Source organism: Lygodium microphyllum, chromosome 26 (assembly GCF_053477565.2).
Source record: "Lygodium microphyllum isolate KBCC chromosome 26, Lygodium_microphyllum_v1.1.10, whole genome shotgun sequence".
Lineage (NCBI taxonomy): Eukaryota > Viridiplantae > Streptophyta > Polypodiopsida > Schizaeales > Lygodiaceae > Lygodium > Lygodium microphyllum.
Window position 1 is genome coordinate 118285130 of NC_141160.1, and position 23777 is coordinate 118308906.

General features: G+C 41.9%; 1 protein-coding gene across 4 annotated transcripts in view; it reads right to left on the bottom strand.

The window, feature by feature from the left end:
- Positions 1-22955, bottom strand: part of LOC148013742 (Ribosomal protein S5 domain 2-like superfamily protein) — a 46714-nt gene extending 23759 nt beyond the window's left edge. For 3 of the 4 annotated variants that reach the window (XM_087667584.1, XM_087667587.1, XM_087667586.1), the window contains exons 1-2: positions 22744-22953; positions 5794-5907 (exon numbers count right to left, since the gene is read on the bottom strand). In XM_087667584.1, the coding sequence (XP_087523710.1) occupies positions 5794-5907; positions 22744-22924 (295 nt within the window). In that variant the 5' untranslated portion in view covers positions 22925-22953. Of the gene's footprint in view, positions 1-5793; positions 5908-22743 lie in introns of all 4 variants that reach the window. The other variant, XM_087667585.1, reaches the window with a different exon arrangement.
- Positions 22956-23777: the final 822 nt, after the last annotated feature.

Here is a 23777-nt window from a genome sequence, read left to right on the forward strand (position 1 = left end):
TTTGGCTCTGCATTTTCAAGTTGCTACAATACATTTTCAAGCTGCTGTAATTCATTTTCAGCATGCTGATTTTGTTGCCCAAGCTGATTTTCAACATCCCTTTGGTGCCCATTTCATCTGGCTCAATAATGATACGTTGATTATCAAAACCAGCATCAAATGGAGCTGAATTTTTAGTGGCTGATGGCAGTTCAAGTGACTCATCATGTTGAAATTTCACTTTCTTTTTGTCTAAATCACTAGATGTGACAATTTTCAGCAACTTTCATTCATTAAATACCATATCTCGATTGCAATAGTACATTTTTCATTCTTGAAATCCAAACTCTATAACCCATTTCACCTTCATCTCCATAGCCATGAACATGCCTCTAAGGGATTTCATGTCACATTTGGTTCTGTTATCAACAAGTACATGTACATAGCATTCGCAACCAAAGGCCCTTAAGTGGTCATATAAAGCAGATTTGCCAAACCAAACCTCTTTAGGGATGTCACTTTCAAGTATACAATGTGAAGATCAATTGCAAATATGCACTACAGTTTTAAGTGCCTCTCCTCAAAAAGATTACAGGAGATTAGTTGTGGACAGCATGCACCGAATCTTCTCACATAAAGTACGATTCATTCACTCAGTCACACCATTAGATAACGGATTATAAGGGACTGTAAGCTCCTATTTAATCCCATTTACATCACAAAACTTATTGAATTCTTTAGATACATACTCTCCCCCAGCATTTTAGTTTAAATTCTTTTGAGTGCTAACAAATGCATAAAACCTTTTAAAGGCATCCAATGCCTCGCTTTTCTTCCTAAGCAAGTAAATCCATAGCTTTCTAAAATGGTCATTAAGAAACAAATAACGAAAACCAATATGAGTTTTTATTGGCATGGTACATACATCAGAGTGGACTAAATCCAAAATACATGCCTTCCTAGAGACTCCATGAGAGTATGAACTCCTTACATGTTTTCCCAAAACACAGTCATCACAAAAGTCAAGCTTTGAGTTTTTCACATCAACTCTTCCAAATGAGGAAAGTGTATGTAAATCCATTTGGCTCATGTGTCCAAGACGCTTATGCCATAGCTCCATGTGTGAGTGAACTTTTACAACTACAATAAACTTTCCAAAAAATGCCTTGCAATGAAGATAATATAGAGTTCCCTTTTTACCACCTCTAGTGACTAGCATGGATTCTTTCTGTATCTTCCAATTCCACCGCCAAAGGTAGTGAAGTAACCCCTACTCTAACTACCCAACAAAAAACAAGCTCTTCTTAATAGCAAGTACATACCTAACATCACGAATAATCAATTCCTTACCATTTTCAACAGCCAAGTGTATAGTGCCTACTCCTTCAATATCACATCCATGGTTATTCTCTAGGTAAACCTTCCCAAGGCCACCTGCTGCATAAGAAGAAAAACACTCCAAAGATAGAGTTACATGAAATGAAGCACCATTGTGACACACCATCATGAGCAGACAAGGCATCTATCACATCCCTTTTAGTGATATACATGTCTTCCACTTTTATAGTATGTGGATCTAAAGATGCAACTAGCAAATCAACATCTTTATTTTCTTATATCTCCTCAATAACAACATCAGATACCACATTTGCCTCCTCTATTTCTTTAGGGGTAGAGTTACCATCCTTCTCATTCTTTTTGCCTTTTGCATTAGCCTGCTTCTTGCATTCTTGCTCCTTTTTATAGTACTTGCAATTGGGCTTTTTACGCCCTTTGCATCCACACTGATAGCAAGTAACATTTTGATGTTTTTCCTTGTTTTTGCTACGATTTTTGTTCTTATTTGTAGCGTTTGACCTCTTTTCAATTCATCCTCTTACATTGTAGGCCGATCCACTGTTTTCCCCACTTGCCTTACGTCTAATCTCCTTATTGAGAATAGAACCACACACACCATCTAATGTCAAGTTGGGGTTGTTGCTCAATGACACAACCAATGCTTCCCATGAATCCGGTAAAGTCATGAGCAAAAAGAAAGCCTTCAGCTTAGGATCAAAAGCCAATAAGCCTACATCTTGTAATTGGCTCAAAATACCAATGAATGCATTTAAGTGTTCTAAGGCCGGCTTAGGCTCTCATCAAGCTTCAAGTTGACCAACTTTCGCATGAGATGGACCTGATTGACAAGAGTCCTGTTCTCATAAGTAGCCTTAATTTCTCCTAAGCTGCATGTGTAGTGGTCACTCCCTTGATATCAACCAAGATATCATCTGTGACTACCATTTTGACATAAATGATAGCTTTTTTATTCATTTTAGCCCAATTCTCATTTAACAAAGCAACAGGTTTATGTCGTACCAAAGCACCATCGCAATCCTTCAAAAAAAGTATACCCTGCATATGAACTTTCCAAATATCAAAGCCCTTGCTGTAAAATTTGCGAATCTCAAAAAATTTCTTTGTGATGTAGATGCACTGCCAGCCATTTACAGCAATAAAAACTGCAATAAAATGATGAATACTTTCAGCCAATAGCAAGGTTTCTGAATATAACAACACATACACAAACTTGCACTTCCAAAAGTGCCCAAGAAGCAGATATTTTACTGCAATTTTAGTCCCAAGGGCTGATTACAGCATATACATGAACTAAATCAGATTCATATGCATAAAAGATAGCTCCCACTTCAATAATACATCACCATAATGCCCAAATGCAATAACCCAAGTGCTGTATGTACCATTGTTTCACTGAGAATGAGCATTCAGCAATACATGTACCAAGAGAAGCTCCCTTTTTACAACATTTAATACATCACAAGTCCAAATTTCTCCCACTCAGCAATGAATCTGCTGTAATTTCACTGTCAAAGCACAAATTGGCTCAAAATGCATCACTGATGTGAAAAGTTCCAAAATTTTTGCAATAAATCTGTCCCAATTGCATTAATACATCATTCCGAGTATCAAATATGGGCAAATGTTGCAAAAATTTCACAAACTCTACAAAACCCCCCGATTTCGGGATTCAAATGTGCACATATTTCAATGAAATTGGCTCAACTGAGCAAAATTTCACTTGTACATGAAAAGCCCCAAAATTTCCGAGGCAAATGCGCACAATGTTTGCAACTTCTAGGTCAAATGTCTCTATTTTGCATGAACAGCATCAAATCTTGGAAAAGCCCCGAATTTTCGAGCAAAAATCTTCACAAATCTGAGTTTGTGCTTATGCACGCGAACCCCTGTCAATAAGCAAGGGAACTGCTGCAAAAAATGATTTTTAAAAAACTGATGAAAAAGCCCAAAATATGCCGACATGACTAGCATGATGATCGCCACCTGCCACGCACACTACTACTAGTCGCCGCCTAGTCAAAAACATGACGAAAACTGTCTGAAATGATGCCACTGCCTGCTCGTGACCTACATTTATTGCCACTTGGTAAGAGCTGGTGCCGCCTGCAATCACGCAGGTCAGAACTGACCACCGACTGATCATTCAAACTGCCACCTGCCTTTCGCCTAGTCACGAAGCCATCGAAAGGTCATCACCTGCACACAAAAGTGACAACCTACAGTTCTCTTCACGCATGCAGAAACTAACCCATACAATCCTCGAGAAGCGCGCGCACTCTTGCCACAGCTCTGATACCAGTTTGAAGGGGAGCACGAGTGCTCAAGTGGTGTGCGCAGAGAAAATGAGGTATGTTCAGTAGTAGAGAGTGCAAAGAGAGTGGAGACTCGAGTTGAGTGTGTACCAGTGTGGTACACACAAAGAATAAAATAATGTATTTATACTTAGGGTACGGTACACTCACACCCATAAGGGTGCGGTCATATGTACAAGTAAATTTATACACGAGAGTAGCAAAGGGCCTTTACACCCAACAATGTGAAGTTCGCCTTCCTTAATGGTGATTTGAAGGAGGAGATCTATGTGGAGCAATCTCCTGGCTTTTCCTCAACAAATAGACAAGCGTATCAGTTGAAGAAGGCCCTTTACAACCTCAAACAAGCTCTACGAGAAGATCGACTCATTTCTCCAAGTTAGGGTATCGACGCTCCTCTTCCGAACCCCACTTGTATGTCCACACCTTAGTTGGAGGACACGCATTGTTCGTGCTTTATATGGATGATATTATCCTAACACGTGACCATGCCAAGAAGGTCAAGAAAACAAGGGAGACACTACATGAGGTGTTCAAGATGATGGATATTGGCCTTCTCCATTTCTTTTTAGACCATGAGATTTACCAAACTCCAAGAGGGATTTTCATCTCCCAACAACTATATGTGCAAGAGCTTTTGGCCACATTTGAGATGATGGATTGTAAGGCTATTTCTACTCCTATGGATTCAAACTAGAAGGCTACAGCCCATGCAAACTCATCACGGTGGATGCTTCATGCTACAAGCAGCTAATTGGGTCCTTGATTTGTGCTTTCCTGTAGTTATCTCAGAGGGGATGTTAGAGATTAGTCATCCCTTGGACTAGCATTCTCAAAATACAATTGGTGCAATCAGTTCTCTCAGAGGGACCTATGCATTTCTTGTCAATCATTTGGGCATCATTTTCAGCAAGCGCCAGTTTCTAGACAATTTTGGCGGGCAATTCAATGCCACAAGGATAGGCTGATCAGATCATATTTATTGCAGCATTGATGGAAGCCAAATTAGTGGTATTTTGGCCAGATTTGGCAGGTCGGCAAAACCTGGTAGCAATCGGCCAGATTTGGCTAGCCAACCTGCCTACTTTGATGCATTCTTTTTGTGCTATATATAGCATTTGTGCAGCCTGCCCTCCTCACTTCTATTTTCAGGTTTGGTGAGAGAGATCTGGCTCGAGTAGATACACCAACAGCCCTTGTACATTTGCCCTCTTCATTTCAACATTCATTGACTACAAATTTCTGTGTTCTTCTATCTCTTTTCTCTCTCCCTCTTCTCTAGTGTTCCTTGTCTTTTAGTATTGTCCATACGCTTCCATTTTTGCTGCACTCTGACAACTATAAAGGAGGAGGTTATGCATCTACGAATACATATACCTTTAGTGAAGCAAAGAGTGACCTCACATCTATTCATTAAATAAAGAGCAATGGCTTCATCAAAATAAATGTCCAAATCTCCTCATATTGTAAACGAAGAAGTTTGTGTTCTGGCCGTGCTATCTTGTAGTGAAGGTGTTGCCTTGAAGCAAAGCTACATCCACTAGCAACTATTCAAGGCTGCAGCGAAGCTTCCAGGCTAACAGAGCTTGCTGATTCAATCTGAAATCACAGGTTTCCTAGGCCCTAAAGGCAAGATTTGAAAGCTGCGAGTTGTTATCAACTCCAAGTTGGGGTGGTGAAGCAAAAGCGCTAGAAATTCGACCTAGCGAAGCTGCAAATGTTCTTGACATATGCAAACAATAGATAGGTCCCATGCTACTTATTGACTGTGTGTGTTGCATTTCAACTTGTGTCATCCCCTTGTCTTTATCTACTTACTACAGATTGATTGAGCTGCATACCAGCTCAAGGCTAGGAATCCATGGTTATTTTACAATGAAAGAAATTGAATCCTAACAAGCTTCAATGCCCCAAAACTTCTTGCTGGTAGGATTGTTGATCCTAACCAATAGACTATCATGATCATTGTCGCTAGTTAATTAAATTGTTGGAGTAATGTGATGTCAGCCTTCAAACAAACAAAAGGTCTTTATTTGATACTCATAAATCAGCACCCTTAGATGGGTGGTAAAAGCAAAAGGGGAAGTCAAACACATCAATAAGATAAGTGCAAACAAGTTTGATAATTTGTGGCTTGAAGTACCTGCTATGCCTGTCTTTGGCTTCCATACTACTTCCAAAATAGCACGCTCTGCATTTTGCTTCCTTCCTGGGACATCTCTCGGGCCATAAACAGCAGCAACCACAATAGTATTCTCTAAATTCACAAGACCCCAATCAGAAAAATAAGAAACTTATATTGTGGGACTTATTGAGGTACCTTTTAATAGAATTTTCTCTTCTTGGGGGAAAAAATCCAATCATAAAACAAGAAGTTCCAACAGAGCTTCAGACAACATTGACTTGTGCATTGATTCTTGTCAAAATTAAAAGGAACACACAACCTTTAAAAACCTAAAATGGTGAACTGAATTACAGAAATGCAGGTGCAAGGTTGTGTATTTCTAGCTCCTTTTTGGTGCATACAAATGCATGGCATTCTACCTAGAAGTTGGATGGGGTAAATGGGCATGTAATAGCTTTATTCTACTCTTTCCTTGGGACCACACCCAACTTCTCAATTACGTGCGGCTCTAAGCTTCCTCTCAATGACAATGCGTTTTCAAGCTCCAGGCATCCTAACTTCATATGATGATCCTTGAGCTAGAACAAGGGGTGAACTATGCGCACGATTACATGGCTGCAATGAAGGAAGTAGCCATCTCAAACAGAACCCCCTTCATTATCCATGCTCATTTTCTTGAAATACAACACTCAAATGAAAAACAAGGAGCTGTTTCTTTGTGCATAATACATGATTCTTATTGTTCCTGCTTTCAAGAAGTCACTATTGAGCTTAAAAATGCATTCCAAACTTAAGACATTCAATTAACTCTTTAAAACAGCCCCAAAACATTAAATTACCAAACTTTTCATTAAATTAGGAACTTTCCTAGAGTGTGTCTATGTATGTAAGCCAAGACCCTAATTTTGGGAGGATCCACATCTATAAATATAAAGCTGCCCACTGCTCAACCTTGACCCTATTTTGCAAATTCATCTTTAGATGGTGCCAACCCTCCACTATTATCTACAACCATTCCTCAAAAGATACCTCAATTCATAGCCTGCCACCCAACCCCTCCCTATAGCTGCCACCATGCTTCTACTCAATCTTTGGGAGCCATCCAATGTCTACACACACTGCCTGATTAGCCAATGACATCATCGCCCCTACATATTTGCAACAGTGCAGCCTCCATTGCAAGCTCACCCATTTACAACAGCTGGTCGCTCTTTGGAGGCTGCCTACTGCGACTCGAGATCCATTTTGTCATGAGGACATGAAACTTTATTGCTTTTCTTAGCATTTGATTAAAAGTTAATGAAATGTGCTAATGTGACTTGCACATGTGAGATGCAAGTTAATTATTTCACAACATAAGACACAGGACCTCGAAATATCAATTGTGCCAAAGGCAAAAGTTGTAATAAGCTATGTCTGGCAGGTACTAGGTGGTACCCGATGTCTAATTTTGGCCTAGACTGATTTATTGGCCACTAATGTCAATGGTGACACTAGGGACTAGGCATTAATTAATTAATTAATGTCAACCTAAGGCCTAATAACTACTGAGGGATACTTGGAAGACAAATTGGCTTGGCCAATTTTATTATTGATAGGTGGAATTAATGTTTTGAGCACTAAAATAATTATTAAATATTTTAAAATTTAATTTAATACATTGGATAATTTTGAAAAATGAGATTAGAAAGCTGCCACTTGGCAAAACTTACCCGTACAAGTGGAAAAGATGTTTTTGAGGCTACAGGGAAGAGAGAGAGAGAGAGAGAGAGAAGGTAGCACAATCCATTTCCAACCAATAGAAGACCCTCCAAGAGCTAGAGACATATCTTGAAGAGACTACAACAGTAGGTGACAACAACTTGAGGGTTGCTTCAACCAAACAACATTGTATTCAATGTGTTCCATCAGCAGAGACAACTTTCATGGCTGTCTAGACAAGGTAGCAAATGATTTCTTCCATTTTCTCACGATGAAAGTCCAAATTTTCTCTCTTCAGCATTCTCTCTCATCTTACAACTATCAAGTTATCTCAGTAAAATCTAGCCATCTGAGTCATCAAGGGTGGAGACATTAGACCATCTCAAGATGTATGCTCAAAATTAAAGGCCTAGAACTTAAATTCCAACGACTGACATTGAAGAATTTCAAGGAGATTCATGCGGCCAGCCAAGCAATTTCAATATGGAGCTAAATTTGTCTCACAAGGAGCAAGGTGAATGTCGATTCCCCAAGCAAACCAAGGGGCAAATTGGTTTAAAGGCTTGTTGATCATTAATGGCAGCAAGTACAACTTGGATATTAGCAAAGATCGATGATTCTCAGTTGTACTCCATCCATTTGCAATAGAATATAAAGAAATACCAAAAAAGGCACTAGTTTTAGGGCCAACACACTCTCCATGGTCCAAGATTTAAGTGGTAAAATGCGCATTTCAATTTATGTGAATTATTTACTTCTTGTAATTATTGTTAAAATCAGGTTACCACCCTATCCAAGGAGGAAAGCTTGTTTCACATTTTCGCATGGGCAAGTTTTACTGAGCAACAACCTTCTAATCCTATTTTGCAACATTATTCAACTTATTAAATTAATTTTTAAAATAGTAATTATGAAATTTAATTTAATAATTATTTTAGAGCTCAAAAAATCAATTCCATTGGCCAATCATTAAATTGGCTAGGCCAATTTAGTTTCCAAGTGTACCTGAGTAATTATTAGCCCTTAGGTCAGCATTATTTAATTAATTAAAATTAGTAGAACTTATCCATGAAAGTTTAGGAAAGCTAAATTGGGACTGAAGGGAAAAGAAAATCTCGTTTATGCATTTTAAAGCCATTGGGAAGGATTGTTGCTGCCTGCTTTTGGGATCATTTCTCCATCATTGGAGACCATTTTGGTAAAGGCAATTGGATATTCCTAACCAAGGGAAGCTGGCGATCGCTGCCGATATACTTTCTCTTGAAGATTAGAACCTCTAATGCTTCCTTTGTTGTTGGAGAATAGATTTAGGACTAGAAAACTAGATTGGCGACTCAATTTCACCAAATTCACACAACATATCCCTGAATTTTCTCTCTACAATATTCTAATTTCTCTCTCTTTCTCCAACCATTTCCTAGCTTTGCTCAAAGTTTTACAATAATCCAACCATTGGAGGTGGAGCTTTTGGTAAATCCCTGCTGTAAATCCTAATGTACAACAAAAATTAGGGTTTGATAGCCACATCAAGAAGCGTACCCAAACTTGAAGGCTTCAAACTTGAATTTTCAGAGCTGAAACCATGCATTTTAAGAGGATTCAAGAGGCCAACTAGCTAACATTGAATTTGGGGCCAATTTATTTCCCATGGAACATAGGTGAAGGTCAATCCCCTAGCAAATCAAGGGGCAAATTGATTTTAAGGCTTGCTGGTCATTTATGACAACAAGAGGCACTTAGATTAGTGGAGGGGGTTGAAGAAACTCAGTTGTACCCCATCTATTTGCAATACAAATTAAAGAAATGCCGCGAGGGGTGCCAAGTTTTGGGGCCAACAAGCTGTCCAATGTCCAAGATTAAGTGATAACATTTGCATTTTCAGTTTATCTAAATTTTATACTTATTGTAATTAGTGTTAAATCAGGTTATTTACCACCCTATACAAGAACTTAGAAGGAAGGCTGGTTTCACGGTTCCATTGCCAGGATACCATCAAATCCTTGACTTGGTGGGCTCGAGACATCTGATTGAAGGTCAAACGTTTTGCTCTAGTGCTGAAATTGTGTTCAGCTAAGCATTTACAACAAGTGTGTCATCTTACAATGAGATGGGATCAAGCAGTGACTATGCATCTCATTCTGAAAATGCACATAATGAAGGGAAAAATGCAATGCCTAATCTTAGAACAAGGTTACAATATGGACCCAAGGAGAAAATGTGGTGGTTGAACAAGAAGTGGGTCCTTCAAAGCCACAAGATGCAAATGCCTACAAGGAGATGAAGAATATGATGACCAATTCAAGGCTCAGTTGAAGGCAGCAGCTTATCCAATTGGCCAAAGATCCATAGTTTGAGAAATTTTTGAAATCTCCCAAAAAGAACAGCAAGGGCAAGAAGAAGATGTCATCTTCAAAGGCCTTTGGGCAGCACAAAGTTTCCAAAGGATAGCCACAATAGCCTAAAGATACACCCAAGGTTGGGGATGAGTAAAAGCGAACAAGGTCCGTGGGATTGGATACCCAAATGCAAGGCCATCTTGGTAGTGCCAATCCAATGGGTTTTGGACAGCCAGGCATGCATGCAACAATGGGGCAGCCAGGATACTTTGGTGGTGGCATCAAAGACCACATAGGGGAATATATGACACAACTCCTTATGGTATGCAGCAACCAATGCATGGTGTGCAAGGCCCAATGTATTTGGAAAAGGTTGGTAACATGCTAACCCCATATATGGCAGCATTGGCATGGTGCCTAGGGCACAAAGTGGCATGTTTGGTAATGTATCTACACCCCCGCATGCTTATGGAACTTGAGGAATGAGTGCTAGTCATGCAAATGCTTCTTTTGTTGTTGGTCATGATGCAAATATAGCAGGTATATTCTTTTTGCATCAGCCAATGTATAAGAACTTGACTCCCAAAGGGGCAACAAAAGGCTATGATGAGGATGGAAAAGGGGTGAAGTTTTGAGTCCTTCAACGGAACACAAGATAGGCTGAAAGCTTTAACATTTAATCAATAGTTAGGTACATCCTTTTCAAGAGGAAACTTCATTGAATCCTTAAAGACTCGAAAGGCAGCCACTTTCTTGAAGGGGAATGCATTACTGTGGCAGTCCACGCTCTTAATGCAAGCTAGAGCACTGACAACATGGGTACAATTCAAGCAAATGTTTGCATTGAATTGGTTTAGTACATTTGAGATGGACATCATGACAGCTCAGAACAAGCTTGATGTAACGCAATGCAAGAGCTTGGAACAGTATAACAAGAAGTTTTAGGATGCCTTGCTACCAATAACTTCTTGTCATCCACTTCATAGAAACAAGAAACAACCGGAACGGCCCCTAAGACGCCGAAACGCCATCCCTATCCAAAATCTGTCACAAATTGCATCCTTGTTCGACAAAGCATTCCCTATTCTGTTCCTCACAAGGAACACATTCCTTGCCGCGTTCCCTATCAGGAACAAACAAGGAACGCCACGTGGCAATCACTTACCTAAAGCCTTGGTCAGCTCCCACTCCTACCTCCTACTTGATTCGTGCCTATTGTCCGACAATCGATTGCTCCCACTCCCCTCTGCACACATATCCCGACACTCCCATCTCCACCTGTCTACCTGCAAGTTCCATCCTGCTCCTGTCCCGCCTACTCCCAACTATCTTTAGCAACGCTGCAGCCTAGCTGTCCGCAGCCCTACACCATCACCTCCTCTTCCCTCTTCCTTCTTCTCCCACTTCCCTCTTTCTTCTTCCTCCACTTCCCTCTTCCTTCACTTCTCTTCTTCTCTCATTCCTTCCCCCTTCTCTCTTCTAAGTTCTCCCTCACTCTTCTCCCTTCTTGTTAGAGTGTAGCAATTCCATGACAAAGAGTGAACAAAGAGAAGAGAGAGAGAGAGAGAGAGAGAGATAGTGAAACACACAAAATCTGCAGTGAAGAATGTTGTATAAGGATGCCGAATTATACACGGGTGGAGAGAGAATATATGCGTATGTCTCCACCTCGAGGATCTTGATCTTTGTCAGCCCCAAGAGCAATCTCCGTAGTCTGTAGCCTTCGTAAACACATCTGCAAGATTGTCTTTGGTCTTACAATATTCCACATCAATAGTCTCATCCAGAAGCTTCTCCCTGATGAAGTGATACTGGATCTCGATGTGCTTTGTCCAAGCATGGAATACGGGATTCCGTGCCAAGGCAATGCAACGCTCATTGTCACACCACAAAATAGTAGGATGAGTCTGGGGGCAGCCCAAGTTCCGCCACCAAACGCCGAAGCCACACAGTCTCACATGTGGTAGAAGACGCGGCCCGATACTCTGCATCAATCGAAGATAGGGCTATTGTGGGCTGCTTATTGCTACTCCAAGAGATAGCTCCAGCACCCAAGGTAAAACAATAACCTGTAGTAGACCGCCTTTGGTCCACGTTGCCAGCCCAATCCGAATCACTCCAACATACAAGAACAAGATCAGAAGCACCTATACTTGCTGGATAGGAAATCCCGAGGTCGGAGGTCTCCCTAAGAAACCGAAGTATCCTCTGAGTAGTCTACCAATGCACCTGCTGAGGTGCACTCATGAACCTAGCCAAAAGACCTACAGCAAAATATAGATCAACCGTGTGTTGAGGAGCCAAATCAATGATCCAATCAACTGACAATAGCAGGTAGCATCCGCCAAAGGAGAATCTGCGTGTGAAGTGGCCTTCCAATTTGGATCCATAGGAGTAGAAATGGACCGACAATCCTCCATCTCAAAAGTCACCAAGAGCTCTTGTGCATATCTCTGCTGAGAGATGAAAATCCCCCTCTGAGTCTAATAAATCTCATGGCCCAAAAAGAAATGGAGAAGTCCTAAATCCGTCATCTCAAACTTCTAATGTAGGGCTGCCTTCATCTCGTCGACCTTCTGGGCATAATCACCTGTAACAATCAAGTCATCAACATACAAAACAAACAACACATGACCACCCTCGAAAGTGTACACATAAATTTGCGGATCAGCCCTAGAGCATCGATATCCCAACTTGGCCTGGAGAAATGAATCAATCTTCTCGTTCCAAGCACACGAAGCCTCTGTAGGCCATACAAGGCCGCCTTCAACCTATAAACTGTCTCATCTGAGGAACCAAAGCCAAGAGGCTGCTCTACATAGATCTCCTCCTTCAAAACACCATTCAAAAAGGCTGACTTCACATCCAACCGAAAGACAAGCCATCTCTTATGACCAGTCAAGGCAAGAACAACACAAATAGTCGCCATGCAAGCAGTACGGGCAAAAGTATCATGGAAATCAACACCTAGGCGCTGTGCAAAACCTTTAGCAACAAGGCGAGCCTTGTGCTTGTCCAAAGAGCCATCACTATGGTTCTTGGTCTTGAAGACCCATTTGACACCAATCACCTTCTTATGAGAGGGACAAGGCACAAGGTACCAAGTGCCATTCCGCTCAACAGCCTCCAACTCGGCTTCCATCGCTTTCCACCAATGATCAAACAGTAAAGCCTCCTTCATTGATGTAGGCTCTCTATCCTACATAACACGGGACATCAAACAGTAGTTAGAGCAAACAAGCTCCATAGTATGTGCCTGGTGCAGTCGTAACCTCCACGGTCCATCCTGCAGTTGCCACTTCCCATGGACCCCCTCAATCCTTGAATCTCGAAGCGTGTCATGGGCCCAACGAGGAGGAGGCCGAATCTCGCCTCAGCACCCTCCATCTGCTTAAGTTTCTGGAAGGTCCGCCATCAACGAAGAACCAAGCGGCGAGTCCGGTGGCTGGGAAGTAGGCTCCTCATCAGAAGAAGAGTCCTCAAGAGACAGGCTCGAGAGGAAAAGTCGCTAGGGCCCAGCTATCACTGGGATCTCCAAGTACAGGGTGATTCTCACCCCTCTCTGGGGCTGGAACCTCCATGAACAGAACATCACGGCTTGTGTAGACATCCTACTTAACTAGATCGTACAATCGGTAGCCTTGAGATTGCGAGCTATAGCCCACAAACACTTGTTTTCTGGAAGCCGCTTCAAATTTGTCACGCTGTGTCTTCGGAATGTGAACATAAGCATCACACCCAAAAACCCTAAAATAAAAAACATCGGGCTTTGAGCCAAAGTATGCCTCAAAAGGAGTCATACCAACAATAGTGAAAGTAGGGGAACGATTAAGGATGTGAGCTGAAGTAGGTGTCTAACGATACTCCATCATGGTACAGGCCATCTCGATCACATTGCGATTCTTCTGCTCCAAAATGCCATTCTCCTAAGGGGTGTTTGTATTGGCAAACTCCTGGTGTATGCCACAATCTACACAAAACCAAGTAAACTCATTAGAAACAAATTCTCCGCCCTTATCCGATTGTAAGGTTTTTAGCTTCTACCCCGATCGGTTCTCCACAAAGAGCAACCAATCCTTGAAGTTGGAGAAAGCCTCCGACTTTAGCTTCAAGAAATAGGCCCATGTTATTCTATTGTAATCATCTACAATGAGCATGAAATACAAACTTCCTCAAAGGGATTCCATCCTCATCGGTCCACAAAGATCGGTAGAAACAAGCTCCAAGGGTGTTGAAGACGTCTCAAAGCCTTGTTGGGAACAACATCACGAGTCTGCTTCCCATAGATGCAAGATACACGAGGTTGCTGACTTACCACAATATCCGGCAAATCTCGAACGAACCTTCCAAAGGTATTCATAATTGAGGTGACCAAACCAAGCATGCCAAAGCTTGGACTGAGTTTGGGAGGTAAGAAGAAGAGAAGTTGAGGCACAAGAAGACCGCAACTTGTAGACTCCATTCTCCTCATAACCTGAAGAAAGAACCACCCTTGATCCTCGATCAAGAATCCGAAAAGAATCCACATCAAATTCGACCGAGAGGCCGCGGGCACAAATCTTGTGCACCGATAGGAGATGATACCCCAAAGCCGACACATAAAGTACCTTAGATGCATGCGCATCACCACGGTCATTTGGAATAAGATGCATGTTACCCCGTCCCTAAATAGGAATAGACGAACTATCACCAATAATAATCTAACCATGAGAAGGCCACAAATGACGCATCATCAAAAGCCGATAGGGTCGAATCCTCAACCACCTCCAAATGGAGGAAAGCAGTTGATGAGGAAGCCAAGACTAACTCTTCCCACCAAAGAGTCTCAGACAGCCCTGAAGTAATCAAGGCGAAACAAAAAACACTAAAGCAAGGCGGTAACTGTGAAAGAAGAGTTATCGCCATATCTTCAGAAGTGATCACCTTCCCTGCATTTTGAATCTGCATCTGAAGCTCCTTTAGCTTGTTCATATGCTCCCGCATGGATGATGACTTGTTGACATCATAGTCCTCATTTGCACTTCCAAAGAAACTCACTTCATGGCAATCATCCGATTATACGTTTGATCCAACTCCAGCTATATCTCCCTAGCCACCGTCAAATACTCTATATGAGAGATAACAGTTGTAGTACATGAGAGAAATAAAAAACAAGCAAATGCGAGTATTGAGTTTATCCCAATGTGCCTCAGCCTTTGCCAACTCTGCCTTCTCACTAGAAGAGAGTCTAGACTTGTCTCGCAAAGAAGGACGATTGGATAGCCTCCGTAACAAGCTCCGCCAAATCATAGGACTCCAATATAGCAAGCATCATGACCCGCCAAATGCAGTAGTTCTCACCATCGAGCTTTTGATCTAAAGGAAGAGCCAGTAGGACAGGCACGCCGCACCTTCCGGTCCATGATCGCTTGAAACTCTATCTCCGCCTCAAAAGACATCTTCACCTACAATGCCTGCACAAAACACAAAAAGCAACCCCCTCTGACTGTGAAAATACAACCTGCTAGGGCTAAGGTTCGCTCGTCCTGTTCCTTCTTCATCCCTGGAGGCGATGAAAAGGTAAAATCTGCACTTGAAGGCCAAAAACGCAGCCTTCTTCCTTCTCTAACAGCAAAAACGGCAACAACTTCAACAAACGCCCACGCTCACCTCAGCCTTGTTCTGATACGTAGCCCACCTGCTTGCACTTGAACATTGAAAACGCAGCCTTGTGTCGCACTAAAAACTCCTCTTCACATAGGTCCTTCAATGCTCTAATACCATGTCAAAGGAAGCAATGCCAGTAGGACAAGCACCAGTCCATAATCGCCTGAAACTTTGTCTCGGCCTCAGTAGACATCTTCAACTACAATGCCTACACAAAACACAAAAAGCAACCCCCTTTGACTGTGAAAATACAGCCTCCTAGGGCTGAGGTTCAGTGACGTGCCCGTCTTTTAACTATCCATGCACGTTTTAGCAATCCATCGAGAAACGAATCTAAGCGATGCCACCTCGCACTCCCTTGGAATGTCACGAGGTTTGTCGTCTAGGGTTTCCCGAGTCCACTTCGCAATGGAACGTTCGCAACCGAACTCACTAGGATCAACCTAAAACTTGAGTCTCTCGTGGTCAATGTCTCCTGACAGCATTCTAGCGTCAAGTCCTGGACATCCTACTTTACGCAGAGATACCCAATCCAAAGCATATCCATTTTGCACTTGGTTCAAAGAGAATGGGAAACGAGAGGGACGCGCCGCTCAACCTCTCTGCCTAGAGGGCATAGTCCTATTCCGGTCCCCTAAAACGGCATGAATCAGGGTTTTAACCTAACAATTCCTAAGAGTCGAACAATGGTAAAATCTTGTGAGAAGCCGCCCAGTTCTCTAGGACTACCCTGCCATAGAACGGACCCATCAGGGTCCGCCCACCCGCTTCCCTTGACAGCTTTAGTTTTCTAATTAGGTCTTATCATATTTATGGTGACATTTAAAATCTAGCTTCCTTAATTAAGCCTTTAGGGAACAAGGTTCGTTCGCGTAATTTACTACACAAACACAAATACAGAGCAAACACTCTTTTGTCAAACAAGTTCAAACAAGTTCCTTAACTTATCTTCAAGTTAATCTTTGTCTCCTGCCTATACAAGAGAAATTATATACTTCCTTCTGTCCAACAGAAATACCCAGTACCTAGAATAGGATCTTCCAACGCCCTAGACGTTGGGCTCACGGCAGTCTACAACTCTATTCCAGACTAGGCAAAGGGTGTCTAGAGCTCCACTGACCCCAAGCGACCTAAAAGTGAGACCAACTTCTGTGGATGGCCTTTTCACCACTCGACCTTCAGCCCATGAATCAAGAAGTGTCCTCTCAGGGTAATCCGCGGTGTGATCTTGGAGATAATCCACCCGTGCAAATATCCTTTCTTAATTAATCCAATTAAGAATCAAGCACAATGAAAGCAATCAGCTTAATATTATCTTCCAAGGAAACATCCTTTATTTCCCATGGCAATTTGTTGTCACAGACCCCTGCCATGCATTTACCATCAACTCAAACACTTGGAATAATCATCCAATTCATATCCCACAATTAGTTTAATGCAAAGGCATTTAGGACGTTACTTAATCAATCAACAAAACCAATGCTATCCTTTTCCAAACATTGCAGGAATAGTCACGATAATCTTTCCATCGTGTGTTTGCTCTCCCCCTTGGGATCAAGAGCAGTTCTAAGTAAAATTTACTTAACACACCCTTCTGCCAACTAAGGCATATGTTAAGGTTTCAAACACTGTACAAGACATAAGTTCTATTAATCATATACATTGATTGATAGCCCGGTCCTCTTCTCAATAGGTACAAAAGCATCTGTCTTTCCTTCGACTAAGGGTTTCCCAATCCCCAGAGCTCTCCTCTTGCCTTTGAAGATTAGAATTGTAATTCGTACCTAGCCCAATCTCTGAGTTGGGTTGATGAAGGTAGTAGTTGCCAGATGGTCCCCAAGGCATCTTAGTTTTAGCCCTTATGATTGTTATTTGCGCTAACAATGCATAACATCAAGGTTCCAATCTACCAAACATGAGCTATTAGTTCGTGTCGTTAGCAAGAGCTTGGACAAAGTCTAGAGCTTCAAAAATGAATTTCCTTAGGCTAAATCGCTTATCATACCTTCCATCAAGTGTGCGAGCTACATCATACCAATGGTGTGGTAGAAACACACCTATTATTGCGAGGACGGGAAGGCGGCAATGCTTGAAGCATTATATGTTGTTTATAAGTTTATTATATGGCATTTGAATGCAATTAACTTTTCTTAATATACACATTTGGGAAATTCAATCCTTCAAATACTTACAATGCAATTTATCCTTCTCAATGTCCTATTCTTGTGTGGCATAATACGGCCCTAGCATGTCTCATGCGAAAATCGAGCAAGCATCTATTAATTCGGAAATACATTACTTACGAGCGGTATCGCATGCGGATTGGCAGTGATGCTCTCGCCTCAGGCTTCATTGCTTGTTAAGGGATTACTGTTTGGGTGCAACAATTTCCACTTGGGTGTCATCCCTAATCTCTTCTATTTTAGACGTGCTTCGCACAAGACTTTCGCGTCTTGTACTCGATTAGCGAGGACCGGATGGGAAGCGAGATGCACTGGCGGTCGAAGGATAATCACGCAAAAACGGGGTATGGGTCCACGGCCAACGAGAGAGAAGAAATAAGTGTATACACCCTCTTTCTCTTTCTCTCTTCCTCCCTCTTTCTCACCTTCTCTATTCTTCTCTCTCTCTCTCTTCTCCTTACCTCAGGTCGACAGCAGGAAGGGGGGGGCGGGGGGGGGGGGGGGGGGGGGGGGGGGGGGGGGTTGACACGGAGCCCCCTTCCTTTGCCTTTATCTAGGCGGCCAGAATGGCTCTCGCCATGCATTTCGTGACTGTTGGGGTAGAAAGAGAGCTAGTGGGGAGGAAAAGGTAGCACATGTATGCTCCTCCCCCCTCCTTATTGTCAGTCATCCATGGCTTCCTCCCCCTCAACGTCCACATCTTCTCCCTCTTCTCCACGTCGACTGCAGCTGCCCCTCCCTTGTCATCTCCTACTCCATCTTCCCATCAACGTCATTTCCCGTTCGCCGACTCCATTCCCTCTTCCTGTCGGCGCGACGACAGGGGGGTGGTAGTAATAAAAATTTCGATTACTTTTTTTTTAATTAGGGGGGTCGTTTTAGGCGGCGACGTATTATAGATTCACTCGTTCCGTTCCTTCTTCACCCCCTAGAGGCGATGAAATTGTAAAATCTACACTTGAAGGCTAAAAATGCAATCTTCTTCCTTCTTTAACAACAAAAATAGCAGCAGCTTCAGCAAATCTTCTCTTTTCTTGTATGCCCACGCTCACCTCATTCTTGTTCTCATATATAGCCCACCTACTCGCACTTGAACACTGAAAATGTAATCTTGTGTCACGCTAAAAACTCCTCTTCAAATAGGTCCACCCTCGGTCAGTCCTCCAGATAGGTCCACCCTAGGTCAGTCCTTCAATGCTTTGATACCATGTCAGAGTGAAGCAATGCAAAAGTGAATGACCATGACAAAAGAGTGAACAGAGAGAGAAAGAGAAAGAGACAGTGAAACGTAGAAAATCTACAGTGAATAATGTTATATAAGGATGCAGAATTATACACAGGTGCAGAGAGAATATCTACGTATGTCTCCACCTTGAGGATCTCGATCTCCAAAAATAATGCCCATAAATGATCAGGTCAACTGCATTAAATGCAGCCGATTAATGGGGTCCGATAGCTAGCACCGCCTACTTCTGCCAATCCAAGTAATGACTCTAACGCTTCTCTCTTTGCCACAGCCAACCCTTTAGGCTTTTCTTCAACCATTTTTATTTTTATTTTCAGCCTAAAATAGCTTCATATTCCCATTCCACTCGTCGTGCTAGTGGTCGAGGAAGAAGGTATGATGATTAGTCATGGTGGAAAAAAGTAAACGTCGACCACCCATTGAATACTCAAGGATCTCAACCATGGGCTTGCAAGCTTTGCCCGTACAAGCAAACTAGTGAAGCAAACAAGGTAATCTATTGAACCGAGCATTTCTATTTTGAATTTCATTGATTTTAATTTTTCAAAGTTACTTAAATATTAGAATATGGAACACCAATTGCCACTTGTTTCCTCCTATGCATAATTAGATCTAACCTCATCTCCTACATGAGCCAAATTCAGAGATATACTTTTGTCCTAATGTGACCTTGGAGAAACAAAGGCAGCTTCATGACTATGTAGCAGCTCAAGAAACTTATCTTGCATCTGGATCACGACATGTTGCAGTTAACCCTACAACTTTTGTGATGTCACCTCTATCAAATGTGTCTAGAGCAAGATCAATATCAAGAAGTGCTATCTCCACACCTATTGCGAGCATTGCATCGGCCATGGTATCAACAGTGCCACATGTTACACATAGACAAAGCACACTTGATGCTAGTTGGGATCCTAAGAAGAAGGAAGAGGTGGATACACCATTGGCTTGTTTTTTCCATCATGACCACATTCGGTTTCGTGCAACCAGATCAAAGTATTTTAAATTGATACACAAGAGGATTGATAAGTATGGCCCTTCATATGTGTCTCCATCATCAAAGACTTTACACACCACTTTGCTCTACAAGGAGAAGTGCCTTGTTGAGCAAACAGCAGTGACTAGCCAAAGCCTGTGGACTAAAAATGGAGTTTCATTGATTGCTGATAGTTGGAGTGACATAAGGAGGTGATCCATTTATGGCATGGTCACTTATTCTTGTGGGGGAAGGGAGATGTATTTCATATCTTCACATGATGCATCAAGGACCAAAAAATCAGTAGATGTATTTGCAACAAAGTGGATTACAAGTATTAAGCTTCTTGGCCTAAAGCATGTGGTGGGATTTGTTGCTACAGATGGAGAGCTTGCAAATAAAACAACAGGTGCTATTATCCAGGGATACTATTCGAACATCACAGTTTCACATTGTATAGCTCATTACTTAAATAACCTACCGAAGGATATTGATAACTTGTCATGGATTACACCTATCATAGAGCAAGGAGCTCAAATGGTTTGCTTTGTCTTGAATCGCCAATTTCTTCGCTATTAGTTATCTTTGCAGTCAAAGAAGATGCTTTTAAAATACTTGACACTAGATTTGCCTTTAACATATTGATGCTAGGCAAATCAAGAGAATGCAATGATGCCTTGAGGCTGTTATTTCTTAATGATGAGTTCACCTCATCAACATTGACAAATACTTCTGCTGGTATCTTATGCTTGAAAAAAGCAAATAACTGAACTTTTGGGAATGATGTAAAGCAAATAGATGCTATGGTATCACCTGTTGTGCATTTATTGAGGGTTATGGATGCTATGTAGCCTTGCATTGGCAAGGTATATGAGGCTATGGATAGGCCAAATGAAAAGCTACAGGAGTTTGCATTAAATTATGAGACATATAAGGAGATATGCCATTTAGTTATAACAAGATGAAACTCCTATAGCTCACCCATGCATGCAGGATGCATTTGTTGTGAATCTTGATTTCCGAGCCAAGGGTCGAGAGAATGACACTGAGATTACCCACCTTTGTAGTTCGTAGTAGGCTATTGGGCAACCAATGAGCACCCTTTGTCCAAAGCCTTAGCCTCTATAGAGTGATCACTTAGGCTTCCTTGGTAAGATAACCATTGCCTTTATAGTCTTAGTAGGCCATTGGGTAGCCGATGTAAACCCTTTGTCTGATGCCTTGCCTGATTTGCATAAGAATGCCTTGGGGTAAAATGGGCTTAAGCTTTTCTTACATTCCCATAATAGTTCCAGTTTTGAGCCTAAGAGGGATTGAGAAAAAAAATGCATTACAAACTAATTAGCTCTTTTAAGCAACCCTAAAACATGTAATTACAAGAACTTACATTAAAAAGAAATGTATTCTTAGGAAGTTTCTATGTCCCATAAGCAAAACCCTAATTTGAGAGAATCCTTCTGCATCCATAAATAGACACATTGTCTATCATTTGGCCCATCCTTGTTTGTGGTTTATGCCAATCCACAACCTCTCTTTTTTTGTTGGCACCCTATTTCCAACCTGCAACCCACCTCTAGTGGTTGTCCACCCTCACACGACTGCTACCACGCCATCACCACTTGATGTCTGTCCATAATCAACTACAGCCACATCTATTCCAACACTTGGCACCCATTTTTCTCTACTACCGCTCTGCTGCCAAGAGATGCTAGACAATTGTGTTTTGTGCAAGCCTATATAGAATGCCACATCAGCATTAAAATGGCAGTTCACAGCCTGTGTTTTGCTATTTTGCAGGCCACCGTCCTTCAACGCACTCCTTGACGACTGTCATCCGGCTATTCTCAACTCTAATGATTGGATTCGAGCATCTGATGGGTGGTATACTGCTGCATTTACTAGATTTCAGCCTCCAAACAGCTGCATTTTGGTTACCACCTGCTCCCCTTCCAATTTAGCACTCTTCTAGATGCGATTAGTGGTTACAGCACTCGGGATCTATCTCCAGTACACGTCACACTCCGGCTACTTCCTCAACCTGCTCCCATGAGAGCCACTGGCCATTGAACAACTTTTCCCTTGAGCATCTTGACATTCTTTCCTTATTTTAATCATGTTCGTACATTTTGTGTTTTCTCAGTGGAAGCCCTAGCATATCTTCACATAAGGGAAGTTTTTGTCTAAAAGAAAGACACCTCTCTCACATCTTATATTGCAAATTCTAACCTCTATTCAAGTGTTGGAAGACAAAAGCCGATAAAAGTTTGATTGAATACAAAATGATTGAGAAGACTTTGGAACACCACATCATCCAACCGTCCAACCGACTCAATCTGGTTCTTTGGAAAGTGTTGATAAACAAAGTTCGCCACACAAGAGAGGTCGCACAGATGCAGACCTGTCTTGCCAATGTGCCCCAATTTATCAAAAAGAGGATACTCTCAATCACCTCGTTTGGGAATGCAACGAGGCTAAAAAGCTGACTGCTGATCAAGCCAGATAGATGCTGCTTTCCTGCTGTCGTAGTACCAGTCGCTGGAGAGGTACGCACGACTCCTCAGCACTTTATGAATTTGTTTCTACCGGATACCCAAAATCTGACCCAATGACGATTGGTCAAAACTAAATCTAACATACTAAATGAGCATGCACATGCACACTTCTTTTTTCTTTTGGTGAAACCACTGTTCATCAGTTCGTCAATAGACACAGAAAGCAAGGATTCTTCCCCACTCCAACCAAAAAAAAAAGGGGGGAAAAAGACCTTAAGGTTCTCAGAAACGGCTTAATTGCAGCGCGCGCGTGCGCGCACGCACACGCATAGCATAGTCTCTCTCTCTCTCTCTCTCTCTCTGGGGTGAGATAGTTGTGCAGGCATACCTTGCGACCAGCGTGCGGAACCGTCTGCCCTGTGCAGCAAACCACGCGAGCATACGAGAGGCCGGAGCTGGTTGTAGTTACGACCATCGGGCCTCGCCTGCTCCATCCCCACCTGATGGTGCTGTCGAGCTACTGACCAAGTGTGAACTGCAAAGCATTCAAATGTAATTTTCCCACACATGCCTTTGTTCGTTAATGGAATTTTTGGCCTTCCCAAGGCAAGACTATAAAAGGGTTTGTAAATGATGCAACCTCCACATTTAATCTAGTTAAGTTAATGGTATAAGTCAATAAGAAATTAGTAGAAGATAGGAGCATTATGTCTTTGAACTAGTGGTTTTACCATTGGAAATTAAAGCAGCAAGAGTAGCTTAGAGGATAAGCAGATATAAGTTTTCATTCACTTCTTCTTCTCTTTAGAAAGTAGTGTTTTTCCCATCTTCGTTCCTTAATTTAATTTTTGGCCTTCCATGGTAGTTGTTCATAGTGGATTTGCAATTGTATTTTAGAAGCCCTGTATTTTTATTGCAATGTTATTTCTCAAACTCATTTATGCTAATGGTCGTGGCTAACATTTTTTGCCATCCTCATTGGTTATGCTATTAAGTAGCTTAAATGTTCTATATCTACTAGCTCTTTCTTGATCTAATTTCGTGTGCGCAAGAAATTGTAGATCCTAAGCCACACCTTGTCAACTCAACCTCAAAAATATTGGCACATGACCTCCATTTTTTGCTCACTTAGACACTCGTCATTAACCAATCTTGTAGCTTGACTTGTTAACCCGTGAGTAGTCATGGGCCATAACTAGGACTATTTTGTCAAAAATCGAGTTCCAAGGGAAACTATCTTAACCACGTGGGGATATCAACCCCTTCAATTGACCAATTATCTATGTGTGTCAAACAAAGGATTACCGGGGTAGGAAACTACATCGTTTTGAAAGTCATACAAGCATCTTGTTTGCGATCATTGAGTTGGGAAGTGAACTCTGGCATATAGATTGCTTGTCCTTGAAATCACATTTATTTAGG